Genomic DNA, 25920 nt, shown 5'->3' with positions numbered 1-25920 from the left:
TTTAAGGACTACTCTGAGGAAGGAATGTGCATCTTGACTGCTGTCAAAAAAGCTATGAAATCCTTTTGAAAATTAAAAAAAAAAAAAAAAAGCAGGTGCCAGCATAAAAACTACAGAATAGATGTCAAAGATTGGGGAGAATATCCTAGAGACAGGAGTGGACCATTCCTTTAAGAAATGCTTTATTTTGGGGCACCTGGGTGGCTCAGTCAGGTAAGCATCTGACTTTGGCTCAGGTCCCGATCTCACAGTTTGTGAGTTTGAGCCCTGTGTCATGCTCTGTGCTGGTGGTGCAGAGTCTCCTTGCGATCCTCTGTCTCCCTCTGTCTGCCCCTCCCCTGCTCTCACTCTCTCAAAAATAAATTAATAAACATTAAACAAAAGGAATGCTTGATGAAAGTGGGTGGAACTGGAAGGTATTATGCTAAGTGAAATAAGTCAGGCAGAGAAAGACAGATACTATATGTTTTCACTCATATGTGGATCTTGAGAAACTTAACAGAAGACCATGGGGGAGGGGAAGGGAAAAAAAGAGTTACAGAGAAGGAGGGAGGCAAACCATAAGAGACTCTTGAGGACTGAGAACAGACTGAGGGTTGATGGGGGGTGAGGGAGAGGGGAAAATGGGTGATGGGCATTGAGGAGGGCACTTGTTGGGATGAGCACTGGGTGTTGTATGGAAGCCAATTTGACAATAAATTATATTTTAAAAAAAGAAATGCTTCATTTTGATGGCACAGAGGATGTTATTGTAAAAAAACATGGATGACAACTCTTATTCAAAAAAGGATTCTACCTCATGCTGGTCAGAGTGGCTAAAATAAACAAATTAGGAGACTATAGATGCTGGCGAGGATGTGGAGAAACAGGAACCCTCTTGCACTGTTGGTGGGAATGCAAACTGGTGCAGCTGCTCTGGAAAACAGTGTGGAGGTTCCTCAAAAAAATAAAAATAGAACTTCCCTATGACCCATCAATAGCACTGCTAGGAATTTACCCAAGGGATACAGGAGTGCTGATGCATACGGACACATGTACCCCAATGTTTATAGCAGCACTTTCAGCAATAGCCAAATTATGGAAAGAGCCTAAATGTCCATCAACTGATGAATGGATAAAGATGTGGTTTATATATACAATGGAATACTACTTGGCAACGAGAAAGAATGAAATCTTGCCATTTGCAGCAATGTGGATTGAACTGGAGGGTATTATACTGAGTGAAATAAGTCAGGCAGAGAAAGACAGATACCATATGTTTTCACTCATATGTGGATCTTGAGAAACTTAACAGAAGACCATGGGGGAGAAGGGGAAAAAAAAGCTACAGAGAGGGAGGGAGGTAAACCGTAAGAGACTCTTAAATACAGAGAACAAACTGAGGGTTGATGGGGGAGTGGGGGAGTGGGGGAGGCAGGAAAATGGGTGACGGGCATTGAGGAGGGCACTTGCTGGGATGAGCACTGGGTGTTGTATGGAAGCCAATTTGACAATGAATTATATTAAAAAAACAAACAAACAGAAAAAAAACACCAAAAAAAACCAAAAAAGCGATTCCAAAGAGTTCCATTTTGAATACAAAAAGTTTTAGGAATATCACAATTTATTTGTGTTTCATTTTCCTTTCTATATATACATAATAAAAGTCTATGTCCAAACAGGTCTTAGATTTACTTAAAGGGGCCATAAGACAAAAATTAAAAGTACTATGACAAGTTTTAAATGGCTCTCTTTTTTTCCCCATTTTTCATGATACATAAAATAATGGCAAGTCTTATAATGGATGGAGTCTTAAATTTGGTGAAATGCTAGTCAAGAATATGCTACTCAAAACAGACAGAAGGAACATAATCAATGAACAGCCTTGGCAACATTGAGAAAATGGAGATAACATCAGACTTCTCATCTTCTATAATTCATAGTAAGAAATCCATTGGTGAGCAAGGACCCCCAGTGTGGTCATATTCTTGAAATTTAGTAGACTTTAGTCTATTTAATATTTCATATTCCTCCAAAGTGTGTACCTGTGTGTATATGTGGTACATGTATGCACACAAGGTGTGTATACACACACACACACACACACACACACACACACACACACACGCACACACCCTATTTCTTTCAGATTTTCCTTACATGGGGCACTTTTGCCATTGAGAGAAGTAATCCATGCATTTAATTTGGTGCCAGCTTTTTATTTTATTTATTTTTCGTGGGGATCACAAGGCTCTATATAACTCATGTGATCCCCACACAAAAATAAAACAGCTGGCATTAGATTAAATGCATTGTTTACTTGCCTGAATGGTAAAACTGCTTAGTATATAAATCTGCCTACAAACATCATTTCATGTCCCATTTCAGAGAAATACCTGACCTGGACTGTCTATATGCCAAGGTAAGTCTATTATCCACCCAATTTGTTTTGTCCTCTTGTTTTCCCTTCCTGTATTTTGCTGATGAAAGATGAATTTCTCCACTGTGAAACAGCAACAGTCATGCAGTTCTGGTGGGCTTAGTTATAGATGGGATAATTTCTGCACTTTCAGAGTACTGTGGCAACACATAGCTCCCTTGTGCCAAATCAATTCTTCAGCAACATAATTAATTAACCTCTAAGAACAGAAGTTTGAATGTTGTTGCCTTGAAATGCACTAACCTTGTATTTTGCTTTTAGGCTTTTTCTACTCTTCCATGCCAAAATCATTCTGTTGTGTTTTTTCAAAACCTTGGGAAAATCAACAATGTTTGAGTATGTGCTTTTATAATCCTTCCACTGTGATCATACTGTGAGTTTTATGGCCAGATTTGGGTAGAATACACTTCCTTCTTCAGCAAAACCCATTATATTGTCCCAACATTAGTTGAACTGGCTAGTGTAGACAGGCTTAAACTCCCACCTCACTTTCTTTTTCATTCACTTTGTCTTTCTCTGCTAGAAGCAGGAAACAGTTAAAAGAGTTTTTGAAAACAATAAATTACCTTAAAAATGTATTCTGTAGAGGTACCTGGGTGGTTCAGTTGGTTAAGCATCTGACTTCAGCTCAGGTCATGATCCCACAGTCTGTGAGTTTGAGCCCTGTGTCAGGGTCTGTGCTGATAGCTCAGAGCCTGAAGTGTGCTTCAGATTATGTCTCCCTCTCTCTCTGCGCCCCCCCCCCAAATATAACATTAAAAAATGTATTCTGTAATTATTTATTGATTACCGTACTGTGTCTTGTGCGAGAGACAAAAAAATAACATATAGACTTTGACTTACAGGGCTCAGTCTAGGAGAGACATATGCCTCCCTTTAGTGCCCCAATTAATTGCAAATGTAGTGTAATAAAGGCTTTATTAAAAGGTTTGCAGTAAGAGGGGGAGGGGGTGGGAATTTAGACCATGACTCCTTTTAGCTAACCTTTTCACCCTCCAGGATTCTAGATAAAAACACCCAAAAGCATCAAATAGACAAATAAGAAATGACAGACTATTTGAGCCATTTTCTGTCTCTCCATTTCCCTCCCAATGATAATTGATTGACTCACCTAGCTGCTGGTGTTGAGTGGGACAGCTGCAGTGAGAGATAGCTGGCTTTAACCAGAGTTCTGGTTTTCGTTATGACATGGAGAGAAGAAGCAAAAGAGAGTGGGTAGGACCGAATGTCAAGCCTTTAAGACTCAGTAACCCAGCACACCAGGTAAAAATAAACAGTAAATAAATGTAGTAACCCAGTGCGTGTGTGGACAGACAGGTCAGCAACTCCTCTTGGGGTAGAAGTTCTTGGTGCACCATTCCCATGTGGGAAGAGGGCTGGACGCATGTGGAAAAATGCAGAAGTGGCATCTGTAGAGTGCCAGTGCTGGGCATGGGGACGGCAGCAGGTGCCCAGATCTTCAAGGAAGAGATAAACAGAAAATGTGTGTTGAAGGGCAGGAAGCAATCTGAAGAGGAACTGAGGCTATAGAGATAGAAAGGATCTGATAATGTTAGGTGCTAGGGAATTACTGAAGAGTGGCAAGGGGGTAATAGAATCAAATATGTGCTTCAGAAAGAGAATTCTGACAGAAATGTGGTGGGAAGATTGATGGGGACAGGTGCGGTAGACAGCCAGGAAGGTATATTGCCTATATTGCAGTTATCCAGGTAATAAATAGGAAAGACCTAAAAAAACAAATAGGCAGTGTTTTCTTGGAACACAGGAAAGGGAATATATTTAAGAAGCATTCTAGAAACAGTACCTGTTTTATTCTTTATCCCAAACTCACCGAGCATGAAAGTCACTACCTGAGCGGGCAGAGGCAGAGATAGGCCAAGAGTGTTACTCTAAAGGAGTTTCTTTCATGAGGAAGGAAATATCAGGAGTAGGGAATTAATGACCTTGGGCAACACTAGTCTCCACCAGCTTGCAGTTCCCTCTGTTCTTTGGAGTTACTGCTAGACTCCAGGAGGTTTATCTAGTGCCAAGGCACTCTACGTTTAGATGGCTTGATGTCACAGTTCAAACTGGGTTTTGTTGAGAGGCCATGAATGCAAAAAGTCCTCACTCAGGTCCTGTGGGGCTTCCTGCTACTCCTGTGAACCTTTTTGGTTCATGGAAACCAATCTGATCTTCCACCTGGACCACACTGGGCTGGAGGAAGCTCACTAAAGTTGCCTAAGGTTCCATCTGCCTAAACACACCATGCACTCATTTCCATCCTAGGTACAGTGAGGAATGGGTCTCCTGTGCTCTCAAAACTAACAAATATAATTGGGGTTTTGCTGCTCCTGGAAAGTGGCCCAGAAGTGGCCCCACTTTCTCTGAGTCCCACCAACAGTTTTGTTCTTTCTTCCCTCCTACAGCCATGGGAATTATTTCCTAGGTAGGGAGTAGCGTTGCTCTTCCTCCTCATGTACACCCACAAACTTTTTATCTAAATCCAGTGCCCTAAGGAACCAGACTTCTGAAACTCAAAAGAGCCTGTGCTGACCTCATACCCCTTTCCTGAGGCAAGAACATTAAATGGTCTAGAAGTTCAAATATGTGATAAAGAAGAGAGAGAAAGAAAATAAATGGAAAGAGCTTTGGTTAATTTCAGTTGAATTTCCTTTGCATAAAATATAATCACATGGGGGCTAGGACCACATCTGTTTTGTGCCACATCCTTAGTACTTAGCAAAGTGTCTGACATCTAGTAGCACTCATTGTGCTACTAGAAATAAATACAAATGCATGAGAGTTAAACCCAGGACTAAGCCTTGGTTATGGATAGCTCATTACACATTCAATTTGGCAAGTATGTATCAAACACCTACTACGTGGCAGGGACTGTGCAAGATCCTCCTGGATGGTGCTAGAGCCTTCCTACAGTGTGAACAAGACAGGTGAATCCCTGCTTTCATGGAGCTTACTCCCATTGTTAATAAGGAAGACAATAAACAACAGATCCTTACAAATTGATAAGTAATGGAGAAGAAATAAATAGGGTGAAGTAACAGAGGATAATTTAGTGATGGGGGAATGGGGATGGGGGGCGGTGAGAGCTGTTAATCTGACTGCATTTTCCCTCCAACCATCCTGACCCCTGAGAGTAAAAATCAAACTTAAGAAAAAAAAATTAACAAAAGTAGTAGTAATGTCAGTTCAATGTAAAGTCATATGAAGAAAGCAAATACAGAATTTCATGCAATATCTACATCATTGTCACACAGGCACACTAATACTACATGTGCATAGCTGTGGTTAAAACATCTTGGGCATTTTATTTCTCAAGTGAAGTTCCATGGGCATATTCTGTTTAAAGTTCATTTAATCCTCAAAAATTACATGCAATAGAGCATATAAATTGTTTTAATGTTAGTTCTTTCTCTTCTGTAGATTGTAAAATTCAAGTTTGTTAGCACTTGAAAAAGGTGTGGCTCACTTTAGCAGAGAAAATAAAAATGTCCCTTTACCCCCAGAAAAGGGATAATATTTTCTAATTTTGCAAACACTTGATGAAGGTATCACTTGACTCTGTATTTTTACAGCTGCTCAGCATTTATTATTGGAGAGCCCCTTCTCACAGTATGTTTCTCTTTCATTTCTAGTCAAGGGGTGTTAATATTATTTTGTAGTTATTCAAATTTGAGAGAGTGATAAAGGGCCTCTCTTCAGGGGTTCTTACTAAACAAACCCCTGACTTCTTACTCCTTTAAGGAAAAATAAAAGGTTTTTGAGGAAAAAGGAAAGAAAGGAAAAAGGTGTTAGATTATGAGTTTCTTGGTTAGGGAATCAGAACTATTCTTGAAGGTAACTTCAAGACCTTGCATTTGTCTGGCATTTGGCAGGTACTAGGAAAATGGTCGCTGATTGAATTGGTTTGACAAGAGTCAGGGGATCACCCTCTTCCTTATACAGATGGAGAAACCTCAAAGAACTTGTAGGTGTGTTTACATTGGGTTTCACACTTTGCTAAGGGCTCTCACCCAAGTTAGCACATTAAAAAAATTTTGTTAATGTTTATTTATTTTTGAGAGAGAGAAAGAGAGCACGAGCAGGAGAGGGTCAGAGAGAGAGGGAGACACAGAATCTGAAGCAAGCTCCAGGCTCTGAGCTGTCAGCACAGACCTAATGTGGGGCTCAAACCCATGAACCGCGAGATCATGCCCTGAGCTGAAGTCCGGCGCTTAACCAACTGAGACACCCAGGCAACCCCCAAGTTAGCTCATTTAAAAGTGGGTCTGCACCATCATTATAGACAAGTAGGAAATGTCAGTAAAAAGATGAGAGTAATGATGTGTTTGACAGTGAATTAGTCACTGCCAGACTCCTCTATATACAGCGAGGCATTCTCTGCTGCTAAGGGACAACTAAAATCTAATGATGAAAAAAATTCAGGTCCTTAGATAACAGTAAAAAGCGGATTACTCTTCTAAGGACAAAAACAACCAAAAAAGTTACTGGCAATGTTTGCACTAAAATAAGTTCCATCATATATAGAAAATAAACTCTCATATACTATTGGTGGTGGTGTAAATTGGTTCTATTTTAATGCAGGAGAATTTATGAATATTTACCAAAATTAAAATGAACAAATCTTTGATACAGCAATTTACTTTTATGAATGTATTCCCATTATAGACCTACTGGCATAAGAGTGCATGCATATATGAAGAAAAGGATTTACTGACTGTAAGGATGTTCACTGTGACATTGTTTGTAACAGAAGACAACTCAGAACAGCTTAAGTGTTCATCAAATAGACTGATGGCTGCAGAAATTATGAGTTATCTGGGTAGTGATATTTTATGCAGACATTTGAAATGGAACAATCTATGCATCGACATGAAAAAAAAAATGACCACAATAAATTACGTCAAAAGCAAGCTGCTTAACAGTATGATTAACTTTGAGTAAAAATACTCATCAAAGTATTCGTGATGGCTACTTCTGGAAAGCGAGATGAGTTTTGTTGTTTTTGTTGTTTACTTTATACAATTCCCTACTACTTGATTTTTCAATGGAACTAGATTACTTTTAAAATTCAAAAGTTAAAAACAAGCTGTTCAACTCTGGCCACCTGAGAAGCTTTTTAATTTTTAACCAAGAGTAAGAGGACCCAGGAAATGGTTATTTTGCCCTACTCTGCCTTGGTGCCTCGCACTATGTTTGGCACACCGTTGATGCTAAGTACTCTCAGAATAAAGGAGTAAGGATGACCGACCCTGGTCACTCTTTCATGAAGTGAGGTGGAAGGACGTAAGAACATCAAGGTTTTCTAACCCTAGAATCTGAGCCAGTGGGTCAACAGAGAAGTTTATCACATTAATAGGGTTGATTTATATTCACGAAAAACTGGTTGTATAAACATCAACTCTCTAAAAAACAGTCTGATCGTTCTATTTGCATTGGATAAGGATTCTTAATGAGTCTCCACCATGGTTCTTTGTCTCTTGGGCATTTATCTGTTGGCTTGGAGGTCATAAAGAGGAAGGAATCTCAGACGGAGCTCAACAGTCCAGCCGATTCAGACCCTGAACGTCCTCAGTACCATTCCCATAATAAGGAGCTCAGATTGAACACTTCCTGGGTCAGTGCTTTCACTTCCCACAGGGTAATTCTTTCCTGATGAGCCCCAACTATCAGAAAGTTCCTTGTTGCACTGAACTGGAATCTGCTCCTTTGAAAAACTGACTCACAGACCCTACCTCTACCCCCAGTGTCACATACAATGGATCTAAACAGCTCTGCAGAGTGGTTTAAGAGAGTGGCTGTGCCAGATCTGTCTTGGACCCTGGCTTCCACATGTAGGTGTTGTGTGACCCCCTAGGCAAAGACTGGCAACTCTCTCTAACCCTCAATCTCTTCTTCACAAAATGGGGATTATAGTTTCTTCCTCACGGGGTTGTTTTAGGAAGATAATGAAATAATCTATGCAAACTACCCATCACAATGTGTAGTACAAAATGCTCAACAAAAAATATCCTTACAATTTCCAAAGACCTTTACCATGAGGTATTCCATGAGGAAGCAAGGAAGAAAGTGGCACAAACCAGCAAAGTTAACATATAAGGTGTCTGTCGGTAAAATGAACGCCTGAGGAGCTTGATCTCAAGTGACTCTAGCATCTCCTCTGTGTTTTCTTCACTTAGAAACAAATTAGAAAAAACACTCCCAGCAGGGGGAGGGAAATTTCATACCATTAATTTAACAACAAAAAGTCTGTACTTTGACAATTATAGACACTAACTTATAAAAGTAACTTCAGGTGTTTGAGAATCTCACTCACCTCTGGGGGACACAAGGAAAGAGCTCCCTCGAGGGCTTCTCTCAAAACTTGTCTCCCTGAAGCTTGCTCATATTCACACAGCTGTCAGGAGAAGCATGAGCCTTCTTCAGCCATTCTGAAACTTTTCTTGGGGCTAACGACTACCTATCCACCTGGATTTGACTTTATGTTATTATTCAAGACGTAAATTATAAATCCTATATATATTCACAACGTAGACCTATATTTACAACATACATCTATCTATATTACGCGCCATATGAAATTTAGTAGAGTAGGAGGCTTTAGGATCTAGGTCCTGTCTTGACCTGGCCACTGACTCACTGTGTGACCTCTTAGGATCTCAATTTACTTATCTATACAATGGCTATAATTGAGGAATCTTATGCTATCTTCTAAGGATCTGTAGGTTTGCACAGCCATGCTGGGGGCTGCTTTAATTGGGCTTCAGGCTTCTCTCATTTCAAGCAGAGTAACAATATTAAAAAAACAAACAAACAAAAAACCTGTTACATATCTTGGGATTCTGCTTGAAAGCCCATTTGAAAAATGGGTCTTTTTCACCAAAAGATGTTTGGAAAAAAAAAAAAATCTTCAAATCACATGATCCCCAAGGCTGGGTTCCTTTTTCCTGTTTGTATTTCAGAGGTGGAGAGGGAATGAGGAGGAAGGGGTTGGGAGGAAGAGGCCACTGTGACAAACAGTAATTTCTCAGTCTTACCACGCATGGTTAAGAACAGGGTATTCTGATCACTTAATGATTCTTACTCACTTTCTTCCTAAGTATATTACCTAACGGTATCAGGACATTGGATATGAACAAATCCCTTTTTATCATTCAGTTGGTACCTAACACCCGGGACATTTAAAATGACTTTGTCCTCACTCTGCCCCAATTCCTAGCCCCAGGTTTAAATCACTAAAAAGAAAATCTTTAGCACTCCAAGTCAATGGCTCAGTCCTTCCAGGAGCTGTCTTGTGGCATCGTTACAACAAAATAACAGAAGATAGAAAGTGTAATCAGTTTGGGAGGTGACATCAGCAGTCATGAGGTCAGTCTTGAACTCACAGCGGGAGAGTTCGTGGATGTGTCCCGATAGCAGAGGAGATTCCGGGTGCCCCACTTCTCATTAACTCCCTGCAAATGTTCCCTCTGGCAGGGCAGACCCCTGATGTAAACCAGTCCCTTTACTTTAGAAAAATGTGAGCTGCTGAAAGAAGCCTGTTGAAAGGGCATCACAGAACTGCACCCTGACTTGGTGAATATTTGGGGGTATGGGAGGTGGAAGGGTTTATAGGAGAATAGTGGGGTTGAGTTTATAGGAGAATAGTATGTGGGGGCAACATCCAACTGAAGAGGTACCTCTTGAATCTCTGTGGCCACTGGAGTGCACAGCTGTGGAGCTCAGCTGTATCAACAGAGCCACTGTGGCCTGCGTGTTGGGCTGTGACCTCCCTCTGCAGGGACAGCGGAGTGCAGGAGAAAAGGGGCTCGACGTGGAATCAGAAGACTCAGGTGTGAAATCTCAGCTCTAGGACAAGGTGCTTCATTTCTCTGAACCACTATTTCCCTAACTGAAAAACAAGAATAAAAATACCCACTGGATCTGCCTTACGGGCATGTTGAACAAAACAGGCATTTCGTAAGTTAGAGTCCCACAAATACGTAAACTGCATTCAGTAGCCAATGAGATACTTGTCCAAATGTGATCCTTAAGAAACCCCCAAAAGCTTGCTCAGAGCACTTTCCCAAGATACTAACATAAAAGGTTAGTCACATCAAATAAATGAAGTGCTTCACTGTGTTCACATAATTTTCCGGTAAGTCTTAATTAAAAAAACCCGTTGTATCGGATACTCTATAAAGAACTATATATAAAATTACAAATCAAGTTGTATATGAAAAATTATACATATGATAAAATCTATATATGATTTCAAAAAATACAACTAGATTATTCTTAAAGGACTACTGTAGTGGCAATTGATCTTGTAAGTGTACACACTTATATCAAAAAGTTTTACCATACCATATGCTCTCACTCATATGTAGAATTTAAGAAACAAACCAAACAAACAAAGAAAAAAAGAGACAAACACAAAAGCAGACTCTTAAATACAGAGAACAAGATGGTAGTTGCTGGGGGGAGGCGGGTAGGAGAATGGATGGAGTAAAAGGGGTTAAAGAGTACAGTTATCATGATGAGCACAGAGTAACACACAGAACTGCTGAATCACTATACTGTACACCTGAAGCGGATAGAACACTGTATGTGAACTGCACTTTAATTAAATAAAAAAAATGCTCACCACAGTCCAAAAAAAAAAAAAGAAAGTCTTACAAAAGTAGACTAAACCCAGAGTCTCCATTTTAGAACTTCAATAAGTAGTGTGTGCTTTACTCCTATTTTAGACCATTGCATGTTGGAGTCATCCATGTAGACTGAGAAGTTAGAGACCTTGGAGCTCTGTTTCCTACAGAAGACCATCAACTCTTCGATCAGGAAGTTCTCTCGAACAGTCCTCTTCATTTTCCTCTGAGCAAGACAGGTTCAGTGCACTCATCACGGGATGGATCCAGGATGTCGTCTGTGTTACGTGGCTTGAGAAGAACAAGGAATGCAATTACAATCTGAAAGATTGTCCTTCTACCCATCCATGCAAGTACTGATCCCAGTGACACCACATCCACCCTACTGCAGCCCCTGGTCATGGGAAGCAGTTGCAACTCGATCCAATCATTTTGAAAAGTCTTGGATATGTTTTAAGGTTCAACAAAACCTATTTGTTTCTTTATTCTTTGGTAGAAAGGAACGTAGGAGAATGCATCATCTTTGACAACTTGTTCTCCCTTACCCGACATTCAGTCAGCAAATCCTGGGATTCTCTTGCTGAAACATCTGTGGAATCTTTTACTCCCCCCCTCTTCTTGGGCTATACTCTGGGTCACCGAAACAGCTTGTCTCTCTGCCTCTGTTTCTACTTCTTTTCTAATTCAATCTCCTCTAGCCAAGAGATCTTTCTAAATGACAAATCTTACGCTGTTGCTTACCTGCTAAAAATTCAGTGCCAACCAATGCCTTCTGGATCAAATACCTACTCCATGGTATGAAATACCTTGATTTTTTTTTTTTTTTTTACCTGCCTCAATGATACTTTTTTTTTTCTGCTAGTCTTCTTCCCTCCCATCTTGTTTATCTAGTTAACTTATACTAATTCTAAAGAACCAAATTTCCCTAGGGGTGCCTGGGTGGTTCAGTTGGTTGGACATCTGACTTCAGCTCAGGTCATGATCTCACAGTTCATGGACTTAAGCCCCACACTGGGCTCTGTGCTGACAGCTCGGAGCCTGGAGCCCACTTTGAATTCTGTGTCTCCCTCTCTCTCTGCCCCTCCCCTGCTTGCACTGTGTCTCTGTCTCTCCCTCTCAAAAATAAATGAATAGACTCAAAAAAAACAACAAAAAAACCCAAATCTCCCTCAAAATTCCTCCAATCTGAGTTCCTGATCTTATCTCTTATTACACTGTATTTTAAGTGTCTGTTTATTTTCAGGCCTTCTTACTGCATATGAAGTTCCATCAGGGCAGGAGCTATGTTTCCTATGCCTGAATTTATATGGTGCCTAACACGTGCTCAGAATGAATGACTAGGCATTTCAGGGAAGAACACAAACAGAGGTGAGGAAGGACGTACAACAGGTATAGGGCATGTTCAGGGAGCGGTGAAACAACATTACAAAGTGTGCCTCTACCTGCTGGATGGTGTTTCTCAGACCTGGTTTCCAACCCTCAGCCTTTGGCTGAATGAATCTCCGGTATCCACCACTATCTGCCCAGCTCCTGAGCGTGGACAGGCAGCTTCTGGAATTAGGATGATCTGTTTCTTCTTCCTGGACACTCTTTCTACCACTGGCTTACCCTACTGCCCTCATCCATTTAGATCAGTCTCCCCTGACTCCTATCCCACCCAAACTCAACCTCGGAAGCAGTACCATGTCTTAGATCAAGTCCATCTGAGGGCTGGCACTTAAAATGATCAAATAAGATGGGGGGGGGGTGTCTAAAAATATATCCTACATGACAAAATAGCATTTCCAAGGTATGTTAAAAGGGTTTTTAATTACTGTTACGTGAAGAAGATAATTCCACGGTCAAATAAGTTTGAGATACACTAGGTTAAACAGAGCTAAAGTTTCTTAACTGAAGGACTTCCCTAAACCTTAAATATATTAACATGTTCTATGCCTCTTCAACAGTATGTGGTATTACTCAAGCTAACGTGCCCCTGTTAGCACATGTGGGACCAGTGTTCCATAGAGCATAATTTGAGAACTATCACATAAATGCACGGACTTTATTGGCTGATGACGGCAACAACTGAAAATGTTGGACTTACTACAAACAGGCAGTTTCATCATCAGTGATGTTTTTGACCCTAAGTCCTAAATTCTCTGCATATATCCCAAAACAAATTGTTCAACTCCTCAATTTGAATATTAAAATCACCTTTCCACGGAAGATTGCTGACAGTTTCATGATGGCGCAAACAAATTTAAGTTGCTTTGAGAATCAAGGTGAAGGTGGCAAGGCCCAAACATCTTCATCATTTCAAAAGCTCAGAGTGTGGTTAAGTGGTACAAAGATTCATTATTCTCTTGACAGTAATCCACATCACTGTTATCTCTTTAAAACGGTTTAATGGAATTTCTTATTATAGTGACTAAACTTACTGAAGCATTAGATTATGCACAGGTTAACTTCATTTCCAGGCCTTTGGGGTTGGGGGAAGCTGCAAGTCTGCCCAAGTTGAAAGTGGCTTTAAAGAAATACTAATGAGTGTAACATATGAGGGCCAGGATACCGCCACACAAGGTAAAATAAGGACATGTCATTCTGTAAAAAGCACCTGTTTAAAACTAAAAGGAAAAACTTGATGAGACAATTTTGCTAATTTTAAAAATCTTGGTATATTTACTTTGATGTGATGATGCACATTTGTAATATGTTAGTCTGAAGAAGAGACTAAATTATTATAAATCCTCCCTCCCCAGTAATGTCCCGTAATTAGGAAGTGTGGGAAGGAGGGAAAACAGGAACAACCACCTGAGGAATGACTTCAGGTGCACACTCTCCTATTAAACTTTCTGAAAAATAATATTCTCATGCTTCAACATTATAACTACCTATAAATGGACATTCCATTAAACTTATCACTTAGATGAAGCAAAGGCAAAATGTCTAAGGAAAAAAATGTAGTTATAGACTCTGAACGATGACTATTAGAAAGTTCCCCTAGAAAGTGATCTTTGCCAGGAAACTTCATCGGGCACTTTTACACGAACAAGTCTACATCTGAACTTTTTCCAAATCCAAAAGTAACATCCTAAAATACTAACTGATTTAAGCTTATGTTCACAATACACTTCTCCATATATGTTTAAAAAAACACACACCCAAACACCAAACATGCAATTACAAAGGGTACTCACTGGAAAAAAACAAAACAGCCAACAAAGGGATAAGGTTTCTATACTTCAAGTACACCTAGGCCTTGTGTACAAACATCCAGACTAATGCTTCTAAAACTCAGGTCATGCAATAAAGTGCCTGGCAAAGAGTTGATATTCAATAAAAGATCATGGCTAGTTTTGTTTTGTTTTTTGATAATTAGAACTTTGTGATTATTGCAAGAAAAACTTGGAACTCTTCCTATAATGCTGGAATGGGGCCATCTGTGTGTATACCATTCAATTTTATGTCCTAGTGAGCATAGTGACTAAAGAGCTTTGACATAATCAGTATGAGGAGATAATCCCAGATTTACTGGCTTGGAGAACATTCTAGTATTAGAGATATTTCCTCTCTGATTTGTGTGCTTGGTAATTCAACTGAGAAGAGACAGACCAAATCAGCCCTGTTGAGTCTGTTTAATTAATAAAGACCCCATGGTTCATACAGTGAGATGCTGCTACTTAGTATGAAAAATTTAAAGGTCTGGAGAATAAATGAGGCTGACTATGGAACGTAAAAATCTTCCATTTGAACACACACTACCTCTGGCAAATGTTCCTGCAGGGAGTGCATCTGACCTGATTTGGGGAGCAATCAACAGCAGTTCAGATATATCGGAAAATCCAAAAAGCATAATACCACTTGCCTCTGAGTGATTGCCAAATCTGTTGGTGGAAAACAGGAATATTTGATCTAGGAAGATGACAGTGTTGTGGGGTTTTATTTTTCTTTTATAATATTAGTAAATTGAAAGACATATTTTAGAACTTATAAAAAAAAACCTAAGAGAACATGCTTTATTTTATTGGCAAAGCAATGTAAGTGAATTATTTAAATCCCATTATAATTACCCTCCTTATGTTTCTTACCTCCTAGCATGCAAAATGCTTTCTTTCAAAATAAAAATTTAGGACAGCCTTTAAGAGAAAAATGGTTTAAAGACAAGAAGTGTGCTAGTTTTGAAGAAATTCATTCTTAATAACCGTCTGTGATGATAAAAAGGTTCTTTTGTTAAACTCCATTGTAAATGGCACTATTTATATATCACTATGAATTTAGCAACACTGCATGTATAATTTTATCATGTTTAAGATAAGGCTGCAAAATAATGAGCCAAAGTAATTAACTTGCAATGTCCTTTTTTGGGGGGTGGGGGGATAATCCTATTCATATAATATTCATATGAATGAGAAAATAAAGACAAATAAGTAAATATATGTTCATTCAACCTGTTTCTGGTACCAGTATCTTGGAATCACTGGAAAATTTTACAATTGGCCATAAACTGCAAGTAGTAATAATAATAAAAGACTTATACTTAAAAAATAATCCCAATTGAAAACAAATGGGAAGCTAAGAACAGAAAGTGATCCATGTCAGGACTCTTGGGTAGCTCAGTTGGTTGAGTGCCTGACTCTTGATTTCAGCTCAAGTCATGATTTGATACCAGGTTTATGGGATTGAGCCTCGTGTGGGGCTCTGTGCTGAGCATGGAGCCTGCTTAAGATTCTCTTTCTCTCTCCCTCCACCCCCTCCCCTGCTCATGCGCTCTAAAGTTGAGACAGAGAGACAGAGAGAGAGAGAGAGAGAGAGAGAGAGAGAGAGAGAGAGAGAAAGTGAACTATGTCAATAAAATAATTAAAAAGTCACCAAACCTTGGTGAGGCAGCACATAACCTCGTCAGACACTGGTTATGAGAATGACTAGGAATCAGTGATATGAAGTAATCCATTCTCAAACACGTTTAAGAGAAAATTATAAGTTGTTTGTTCCTAGTGACATATAAGGAGTTCTCTCTTACATAATTTTGGAAATACAGCCCTAAAATCAAATAGGATATTTCTCATTAATTAACTTTTTAAATATCACAGAACACTTCCAGCACTTTTTAATTGAGTATTTGGAAATCCAGTGGGGGTCTGATCAAATATTAGCAGGATCTCATCCAAATCTTTACAGTCTTCGGGACAGATTTTATTTTTGTTTCCTATTTATGGCAATTTATATAAAAAATACATCAGATATCTTTTGAAAATTTAAAAATCCAATTAATTAAAAAACCTCTGGGGCATGTAGATAGCACAGTCAATTGAGCATCCGACTCTTGATTCCAGCTCAGGTCATGATCCCAGGGTTGTGTGACTGAGCCCCATGTCAGGCTCCACAGTGAGCGTGGAGCCTGTTTAAGATTCTCTCTCTCTCCTCTCCTCTCCTATCTCTCTCTCTCTCTCTCTCCTTCTGTCCCTCCCCCTGCTCGCACACACACCTACTCTCTCTCTCCCTCTCTGCCCCTAGCTCCCCCCACTCACACCTCTCTAAAATAAAAAAAAATAAAAACCAAAACAAAACAAAAAACCATTTACATCTCAGATACCACATTATTATTATTCTGATAAGAATCTAAAGCTATAACATATTACTTACGCATAATATTGGAAAAAACTGCTGTTACTAGACTTGGAAAAGATGAACACTGAAAATTCCTGAGAAAAATGTGAAAAGTATAAATAATATTTTTAAAATCATATACACAGGCTTAGATTGTTGTCATTTACTGTATAGAGCCCACATACTCAAGGTCCAAAGCTGATACATGTTTCCAAAAACTGTTCTACAGTCACAGATTACAGCTTTGGGCAACTCTAAATGATTGATGCTGTTTTTCATTGTGATAGGATTAAAAAGTACAGAAGGCCTCAAAGAACACATCCTACTGACACTGGTACTTATATACTGGACAATTAGATACTAATAAATAATCACAGAAATTTTGAGTCTGTATATCTACACATTCTCATGGACCCTCTGGCAGTGTCCATCAAACTTTATGTTCTTCCTTCCCTATCACAGAGTTGTTACCAGGAGGCAGCTGCCCAGGCAGCGACTACCTGTTTCAGCTACCCTTACATCCTAGTGTGAGCATGTGACTAGTTCCTGCCAATGGAAGATGAGAGAAATGTTTATCTCTTGTGGGCCAGGTTTTTAAGAAACTAGAGTGCCTTCTCTATTCTCTACTCTGACTCCTCATCCACTAACTGAACACAGAGGACTCTGAGGACCTAGGAGATGTGGAGCCATGAGCTAGAAGGAGCTGGCATACCAAAATCACCAGCCAAAGAAAAAAAAAGCCATTCAACAGCCAGGAAGCTCTGCACTGACTGGTATGAGCATTAAGCTATTGAAAGGTGGCGGTTTGTGACTACAGTTGGTGTCATTCTAAATGACACTTAAAATACTCTCAAGAGAGTATCTCAAGATGAGGCCATGACTATTACTTCCCCAGTAAACACATGTTCAACTTCTACAAACTGAAGAGGTTGGCCTTCTAAAATATAGAAGACAGGCAATAAATATATTTTTCATGCTATTTTAAATATATCACTAATAAAGACTGCCAGAATACAGATTAATGAACTGAATTTAATTAGAAACAAGTTTGCAAGACCACTGCCAAAGTTTCCTTCCACTTTAAATTCTCACTTATGAGTCCAGATACATGAAATATAAAAGCTACTTTAATATTTAATGTTTAGGTATTTCACTTTATTTATCCAATAAGTTTAATACACATCTGATTAAGTATGTGTTTCTCCACTATCAAGTTTGAAACCTTAAAAACACTAAAATTATTTGAAACATAAAATCTAAACTAATTTTATACTGATTCTAATAATATTTTTCTATTTACCAAAGTTAAATAGACACTAAAAATATATCAATATGAATGTACATATTTTACTACAGAAGAACTGAACATTCTAAAAATCACAAAACTGGATGGGACTTTGAGAATTTCCCATCTCTAAAGTCTTAAAGTGTTCTATCAGTATTAAAGACTCCATAATGCGTAAGTGTAAAAGCCACTTGAGAGTGAATTCTGTAAAGTAGAAACCCTCAATTATAAGAAAAAATTATGAGATAAATACCAAACACGTCATCAACCTTTACACTTATCTCATCAACTTTACAATACTATTTCTTTTTTTTTTTTTTAATGTTTATTTACTTTTTGAGAGACAGAGAAAGAGACAGAGCGCAAGTAGGGGAGGGGAAGAGAGCGAGGGAGACACAGAATCTGAAGCAGGCTCCACACTCTAAGCTGTCAGTACAGAGCCCGACACAGGGCTCGAACCCACTAACTACGAGATCGTGACCTGAACCGAAGTTGGATGCTTAACCGACTGAGCCTCCCATGTGCCCCAATACTATTTCTAATGGCGCCATCTTGGACTTGTGAATCAATGGACTTATCTGTCTTTTAGAACCTTAGTTTATTTTGAAGCAGAGGAAAAAGTTATACTTATCACCTTCATTTCATATATAGGAAACTAACACCGAGAGAGGTGAAATAACTTACTTTATGTCATAAAACTGGAACGTGTTTGAGCCAGGATCTAGACCCAAATCTAACTTCTGAGAATTTAGCCATTATGTTAAATTCTCTCTCTGAGGCTCTGTTATCTGGGTTGGTTTCAACAACAATATGTATGGCGGTTCTGGGATGGATTAAATGACCACCTGAAAGTGCTCTTCAGTTTTACAAGATGAGATAAAGATGTGTTGACTGATCACAGATCATACGTTTAAAGCATTTCTTAAAGCACTTGCCACAAAACTCATATTTTAATTGAGTAAGTATGAATAAAAAGTACTTGCATGAAGCCTGCTTCTCCAGACGTCTCCTATGCTTTTCACATTGTGAAAATGAATTCTTAATATATCTGTCTTTGTCCACCAGGCTGTTAACTTCCAGAGGGCAGAGAAGTATTGCACGCATCTTTACAGCCTCGGTGTCAGGCTCACAGAAAATGAGGGTCAATAAATGTTTGATGCATAGATCCACCAGGCATTTCGCTGATATTATTATACCAAAAATAAAAAAATGCTCAAAAGTGGTAGACTAGCTTATTTATAATTGAGGATCAGATAAAACAATCTTCAGATGTGAAAATGCAGTAGCTGCGCCCGGAATGATTCAGAAATATGTTATCAGGAAAGAGTTCAAATTATATAAATAGCCTAAAAGTTACCAAATAACCAGGACCACTAACCCTCTTCACCCATATTCTAATATCCAAGTAACTTGAAAAGGTCTATTCATATACTTGGTAGTAGGTAAAAATTGAACCACTATGATGATTCAAACAATTTTGACTAGAGTTTACTTGCTAAATAGCCAGAGTTGTATGTAAACTTACTCAAATCCCAGGATTTAAGTTATAATTATTTACATCAAACAAACACTATAGTTCGCTAAACAAATCTTGTGTTAGTAACACTGGTAGAGCATAAAATGCTACCAAAGACAAACATAATGGTAAGTAGTCTAGCTAAGAGCTCACCCTACCCCTCAATTCTCTAACCTTTACTGAAGTGATTTTACTACACTGGAATTTTCAGCCTCTGAAGTAATTCAGGATGTAGCCAAAGCCATGTTTCTAGGCATCTAATATCCAACAAAAGGATGGAGACTTTTCATAAAGGGGTCTGGTTAATGTTAAGTAACAAAGTTTAGGTGAGATCTAAGAAGATCCTTCAGCCCTTTCAATATCCTGGATCATTCTTTTGATATAGATGTTTAGATATGTGGCAGCTGGATAAGACTTCACATCAGATTAGCATTTTGTACTTTACGATGTTCTTTGATACTGATTACCCAATTTCCTTTTCGTACAAATCTCATTAACCTAACTTTTCACTACAACTTCTACAATTGCAGAAACGGAGGCTAAGGTAGTTCAAGCATCCTGTCCACGTTCACACGGTAGCAGAACTAGGGTGTGGATGTAGACCATGGCCACTGTTCTTTCATATAGACTATGCAGACCTCATTTGAAATTCCAGATCGCCCATGTGCTAACTGGGTTGACTGTGTGTCTCTGGGACACTTACTTAAACTCTGAGTCTCAGTTCCCTAATATAGAAAACATGCCACACCTGCCTCAATAGTGTTAAGAGATAACATGAATACATCCTCTAGATCCATGCTGGACACATTCTAGGTCCCTTATAACCATCACCCTGTCCCCTCTATCTCTGACTCCCTGTATTTGTTTTATATTGGTGCAGTAACAGATTCCCACAGATTTAGTGGCTGTAAACAACACAAAGTCACTGGCTTACAGTTCTGTAGCACAGAAGTCCAACAGGGTGCTTGCTGGGTTAAAATCAAGGTGCTGGCAAGTCTGCATTCCTTTCTGGAGGCTCTAGTGGGGACTCTGTTTCCTTGCTTTTCCAGCTCAAAGGCCATCCACGTTCTGTTATTCCTAGCCCCCATCTTCAAAGCCAGCAACATAGCCTATCTGTCCCTGCTTCCACTGTCACATCTTTTTCTCTGACCCTCTTCTTCTGCCTCCCTTTTCCACTGTTAAGGCCTCATGTGATTAGATTGGACCCACCTGGATAATCCAGGCTAGTCCCCCTATTTTAAGATCAGCTATTAGCAGCCTTAATTACACCTGCGACCTTTATGCCCCTTTAGCCCGTAACCGAATGTATTCAAAGTTTGCGGAGATTGACACGTAGACACCACTGGGAGCCATTATTCTCCCTACCACACTCTCCCTCCCCTTAACTGCTTCATCCATGAAGATTAAGGCACAAGAGAAAAGGCACTGGTTTGGATTAATTTTTGCAATTTGCCTAAAACTTGGTAAATGTATAGGAAGATTATATACTACATTGTAATGGAGATTATTGGATGAAGAAAAAGAAGGTGCTGGAGATCTTATGAAAAGTAATTTAAGAAAGAATCAGCTGTGGTGAACTGAATTATGCTCCCTACCCCCTCCAATTCATATATTGAAGCCCTAATCCATAATGTGGCTGTATTTGGAGACAGAGCCTTTGGGGAGGTAAAGTTAGATGAGGTCATGGAGGTGGGGCCCTGGGTCCAATGGGACTAGTATCCTTGTAAGAAGAGGTAGAGACACCAGAGCTCGATCTCTGTGCACACAGACAAGAGGCCATGTGAGGACACAGTGAGAAGGTAGCTGTCCATATCCCAGGAAGAAAGGCCTCACCAGAAATCAATCCTGATGGCATCCTGACCTTGGACTTCTGGCCTCCAAAACTATGAGAAAATAAATTTCTGTTATTTAAGCCACTCAGTCATGGCAGTCCTAGCAGACTAATACAGCAACCAAATTTGGAAGGGAAAGTGTCTGACATAAAAGTTAGTATTTGTTAATAAATTTAAAATAAAGGGTACTGGAGGCAAAGAGAATTCCACATCTGGCTAAATAAAAGTATAACCCCCAGAGAGGTGATGCATTTCCAAAGTGCTTCTTGGAATCCCAGAGGATTTGCTTATAGTATCCCAATGAAATGCTAAAAAACATGCTTTATGCCTCAGTTATACCTGTCATTGGTCAAATGGGGGGAAAGAGTTTGATGCTGGCTGTCTAGATCTGGATGTTTTATTCATGTGCATGGGTTTTGCCATTCTGTATAACCTAAGCCAGCTGGCTGGCCTTTCATTTAAATGACAGTTGCTCATACAGCACTTCATATTGCTACACCCCTTCGTAGATATTTATAGAAAATCTAGAGCTAGCTGTCTCCTCCAGCTCCTGAGCAATGCAACCTCTCGGCTCCTGTCACAGGGCTTATGATTGGCTGGAGAGTGGCATAGGTGCAGGTTTTGGTTAGTCGTTTCTATTTGCAGCTGTGCAAAATAAAGCTGAGCTGTCATTTAAAGCCCCTCCATTGCCAAATAGCAATACTATAAAATAAAGGAAGGGAGGGAGAACTAAGTTCTGTTAAGTGCTCACCATGTGCCAGGTATTTTGCCAGGGGCTTTACCTCCCTTATTTATTCAATTCTCAAAACAATCCAAGGAGACATAAACTATTAGCCTTGTTTCGTTTGTTTCTGAGAGAGAGAGAGAGAGAAAGAGAGAGAGAGAAAGAGAGAGAGAGAGAGAGAGAGAGAGAGAGAAAACACAAGTGGGGGAGGGGCAGAGAGAGAGGGAAACACAGAATCTGAAGCAGGCTCCAGGCTGTCAGCACAGAGCCTGATGTGGGGCTCGAACCCCACATGAACTGCAAGATCATGACCCGAGTTGAAGTTGGATGCTTAACTGACTGAGCCACCCAGGTGCGCCAACTATTATCCTTGTTTTTGAATGAGTAAAGGGAGTGCAGACAGCTGAAAACAGTATCAATTAAATCAAGGTCACACTCACAAGTGGTACATAAACTAAAGGAACCCAAGTCTGTCTGAGACTAGAGTCTGCATTTTTTTTCTCACCAATTGCTTTCCTAAATTGCCACTGACAGTATTCATGCATTTGATATTTATTTAGCACCTACCGGGCATTGTGCTAGTTACTGGGTATTCTAAACCCACTGTCACATAGATGTTTACATCCAAACCAGTGGTTTCAGTACAATTTATTCATGTCTAAGAAGTGTTCAGGGACCAAATATTTTAAAAGTTCCATATTTCCTCCTTCAATTCATCTTTTATTTCTTCATTACAGTCTCATTAAGAATGAAATGCTCAGGATTCTCAGGCAGGCAGAAGATGGTGAGGGGATTACATGCACTCTCCTCTAAAATGAAGTTAAGTGCATAGAAATTGCCCTGATACCTCATCAAGGGGGCCTTACACTTATAGTAAGTCTGTGAATGGGTATTCCTTAGCCCACCCAAAATGAACCAAAGCAGCCAAATTAATGATGTCTTCAGAGAGAGGGCTCCTGACAGTGTCCACTAAAGTGGAGCTAAAATAGTCTGCCAAGGATTTAGGAAAAGTCAAAAGTAGTAGTTTTTATTTCCAAGACAGAAATGATCCATTCTTCCTTCCCCTCTGATCTCTCTAATTTCTAATTACATTAGAATTACCCAGCATAGGCTCTACTTGTAAAATAGGGGGTAAGAAAACAACCTCAAATTTTCCTCTTTTGTGCTTTCTATTTATTTTATAAATGAGAGGACACGATGTAACCTGAGCCTTTAATTAATACAGTTGGCTGACAATGGGAAGTCTTATTCATACATGTTATGATCCACATTCTTTCCTACCTGGGAAAAACCTCATAGGATGTCCTACTTCAAATCAGACAATCATTTAGGAACATTAATTTCTCAGACTGGAGAGAAATGAAGAAAGCCATGCCTGCCAGACATCAGTTACCTTTTGGAGTCATTGAAGCAAAACTTTTAAATTTTTGTTTTTACATTTATTTATTTTTGAGAAACAGAGTGAGACAAAGCGTGAGCAGGGGAGGGGGAGAGAGAGAAGGAAACACAGAATCTGAAGCAGGCTCCAGGCTCTGAGCAGGTGGTCAGCACAGAGCCTGATGTGGGGCTCAAACCCACAAACTGTGAGATAATGACTGGAGCTGAAGTCAGGCGCTCAACCGACTGAGCCACTGAGGCGCCCCAAGGCAAAGCTTTTAAATACTGTCTCATAAGAACTTTTTTTGGGTGGATTGTCATTGTAAACAATGTCCATGTTCAGTATTTCAACCTACCCTCTGTACTGTCACTGTTCATCCTGGCAGAGTTCCTGGGCTAGCAAAATGTTCTGAAGACCAAAGACTGCAAAGATGTGGCCTGTGCCCCTACACCTCTTGCCCCCTGAACCCACAGCAGACGTCTAATTGATCAGACGTCACTGAGGCTGAACATAGACTTTGAACTCTTCACAAAACAATGCTTGAGACAGTGAGGTGAAATCTATTTGCCTTCCCTGCTCCAGACAGAAACTTTTGTTTTATTCAGAAATTACAGACTTTCTAGGTTATACTGATAGGCATTGATAATGCTGGAAAGTATACTGCTTCCTATGTAATGGACAAACGTTTTATAACATGAGGAGAGATCTCACATTAAAGGTGTATCAACACAAATGAATACACGGAGAATTATAAGTCAAGCATAAGTAACTTTTAAAAACAAATGATTGGGGTGCCTGGGTGGCTCAGTCGGTTAAGCAGCCGACTTCGGCTCAGGTCATGATTTCGCGGTCTGTGAGTTCGAGCCCTGCGTCGGGCTCTGTGCTGACAGCTCAGAGCCTGGAGCCTGTTTCAGATTCTGTGTCTCTCTCTCTCTGACCCTCCCCCGTTCATGCTCTGTCTCTCTCTGTCTCTAAAATAAATAAATGTTAAAAAAAAATTAAAAAAAAAAAACAACAAAAAACAAATGATTACACCTACTGGAAAAATCACTAAACGGAGTATAATTTCATGTTTGAAGTAAGTGTCTAATACTTAGATTTTTGCATTATTTATATAGATATACAGGCTATACACACACATATATAAAATACGTTTACTTACATTATATTGTGAAATAGCATTGTGGCAGGCTCCTCCAAGACAGGTCCCAATGATCCCCACCTTCTGGCATTTATACTCTTCTACACTGTACCAGGGTTAGTCTATGTGACTGATAGCATATGGCAGGAGTGATGGTATGTCACCCACTTTTGAGACTGGTCATAAAGACACTGTAGCTTTTTTCTTCATGTTTCTCTTGTTCTCACTCTTTCTCTTGTCTCTTGTTTTGGGCAAAGCCAGCTGCCTTGTTGTATAAAGCCCTTTGGAGAAAGGTCTGTGCCGTGGTGAGGAACAGAAACCTCCTGCCAACAGCCACACGTGTGAGCTTGGAACAAATATTCCAGCCCCACTAAGGCACTCTTCGATCCCTAGCTTTGGCTAACCACTTGATTGCAACTTCATGAGAAAACCAGAGAGAAAGAGCCGATGATCCAGTAAAACCACACCTGGATTCTTGACTCTCTGAAACTGGGTGAGAAAATAAATGTTTGCTGTTTTAAGCTGCGAACTTTGGGAGAAATTTATCAGGCAGCAATAGAGAATTAATACAATTATGATCACTGATCACAGTGAATCTGAATTTTTCCATAAAGAAAAGAATACAATGAAGGCAATGTGGCAGCAATGTCTAGTTTGTAATAATTACATTCAGCTTTACTATCAAACGTAACTCCCGACATAATAATTTTGTTCAATTCTACAATAAATTTTAAAGTGGAATCGTATCAAAGGACTACTATAAATCTATAATAGTATGCAACTTCCAAAGGGAAGAAATTGGCTAGAAAAACAGGTAAGTTAATCAGATACTTTCATCATAGCACCATCAAGATAACTGGCATTTTGTCGTTAAATTTAAGAATGCTGCCACTTTCTAAGGAGACAATACAAAGGTTTTCCCTTGAATGTGCTGGTATGCATGTGTGTGTGTATATATGTATACACACACACACTCATATATATATAGCAAGTGGGCAAGCCCTGCCTATGTGCATATTGCATACACATATTAGTATACACACATACACATATATACAAACACACACGTTTGTTAGTTCTATGAAACGCCGGCTCTAGCAATGCCAATATTTGATTAAATTTGTGTATGCCGGGTAAAACGCTTTCTTCTCTTACATCAGAACTTAAGTAGATGATTACTATAAAGTATTAATAGGTGTGCAGTGGACAAGTGGATGGATAGGAATATTCAATGAGGACTATATTCATCTGGGCATTCTTGGGACAGCAATGACAGTTATTCCTTTGCCTGAGGCTTGGCTTCCATCAGATGTAACAACTGAATTTTGGGGAAGACAGTGACAGGTGTCAATTTCAGGGAAGAGATTCTATGTATACAGACCATCATCTCCTCCGGTGTTCTGGAAGGA

At 39.5% G+C, this 25920-nt stretch overlaps 1 protein-coding gene across 5 annotated transcripts in view; it reads right to left on the bottom strand.

Moving 5' to 3' along the window:
- Positions 1–10546: 10546 nt before the first annotated feature.
- STXBP4 (syntaxin binding protein 4) overlaps positions 10547–25920 on the bottom strand; it is a 165163-nt gene continuing 149789 nt past the window's right edge. For 4 of the 5 annotated variants that reach the window (XM_019415708.2, XM_019415710.2, XM_019415709.2 and 1 more), the window contains one exon: positions 10547–11337. In XM_019415708.2, coding sequence (XP_019271253.2) covers positions 11211–11337 — 127 coding nt within the window. In that variant the 3' untranslated portion in view covers positions 10547–11210. Of the gene's footprint in view, positions 11338–24532; positions 25001–25920 lie in introns of all 5 variants that reach the window. The other variant, XR_002071657.2, reaches the window with a different exon arrangement.

This window comes from Panthera pardus, unplaced genomic scaffold (genome assembly GCF_024362965.1).
Source record: "Panthera pardus isolate Hobbes unplaced genomic scaffold, ASM2436296v1 HiC_scaffold_3, whole genome shotgun sequence".
Classification (NCBI taxonomy): domain Eukaryota; kingdom Metazoa; phylum Chordata; class Mammalia; order Carnivora; family Felidae; genus Panthera; species Panthera pardus.
Note: the sequence above shows the minus strand (reverse complement) of the source record. Positions and strands in the feature narration are given on the sequence as shown.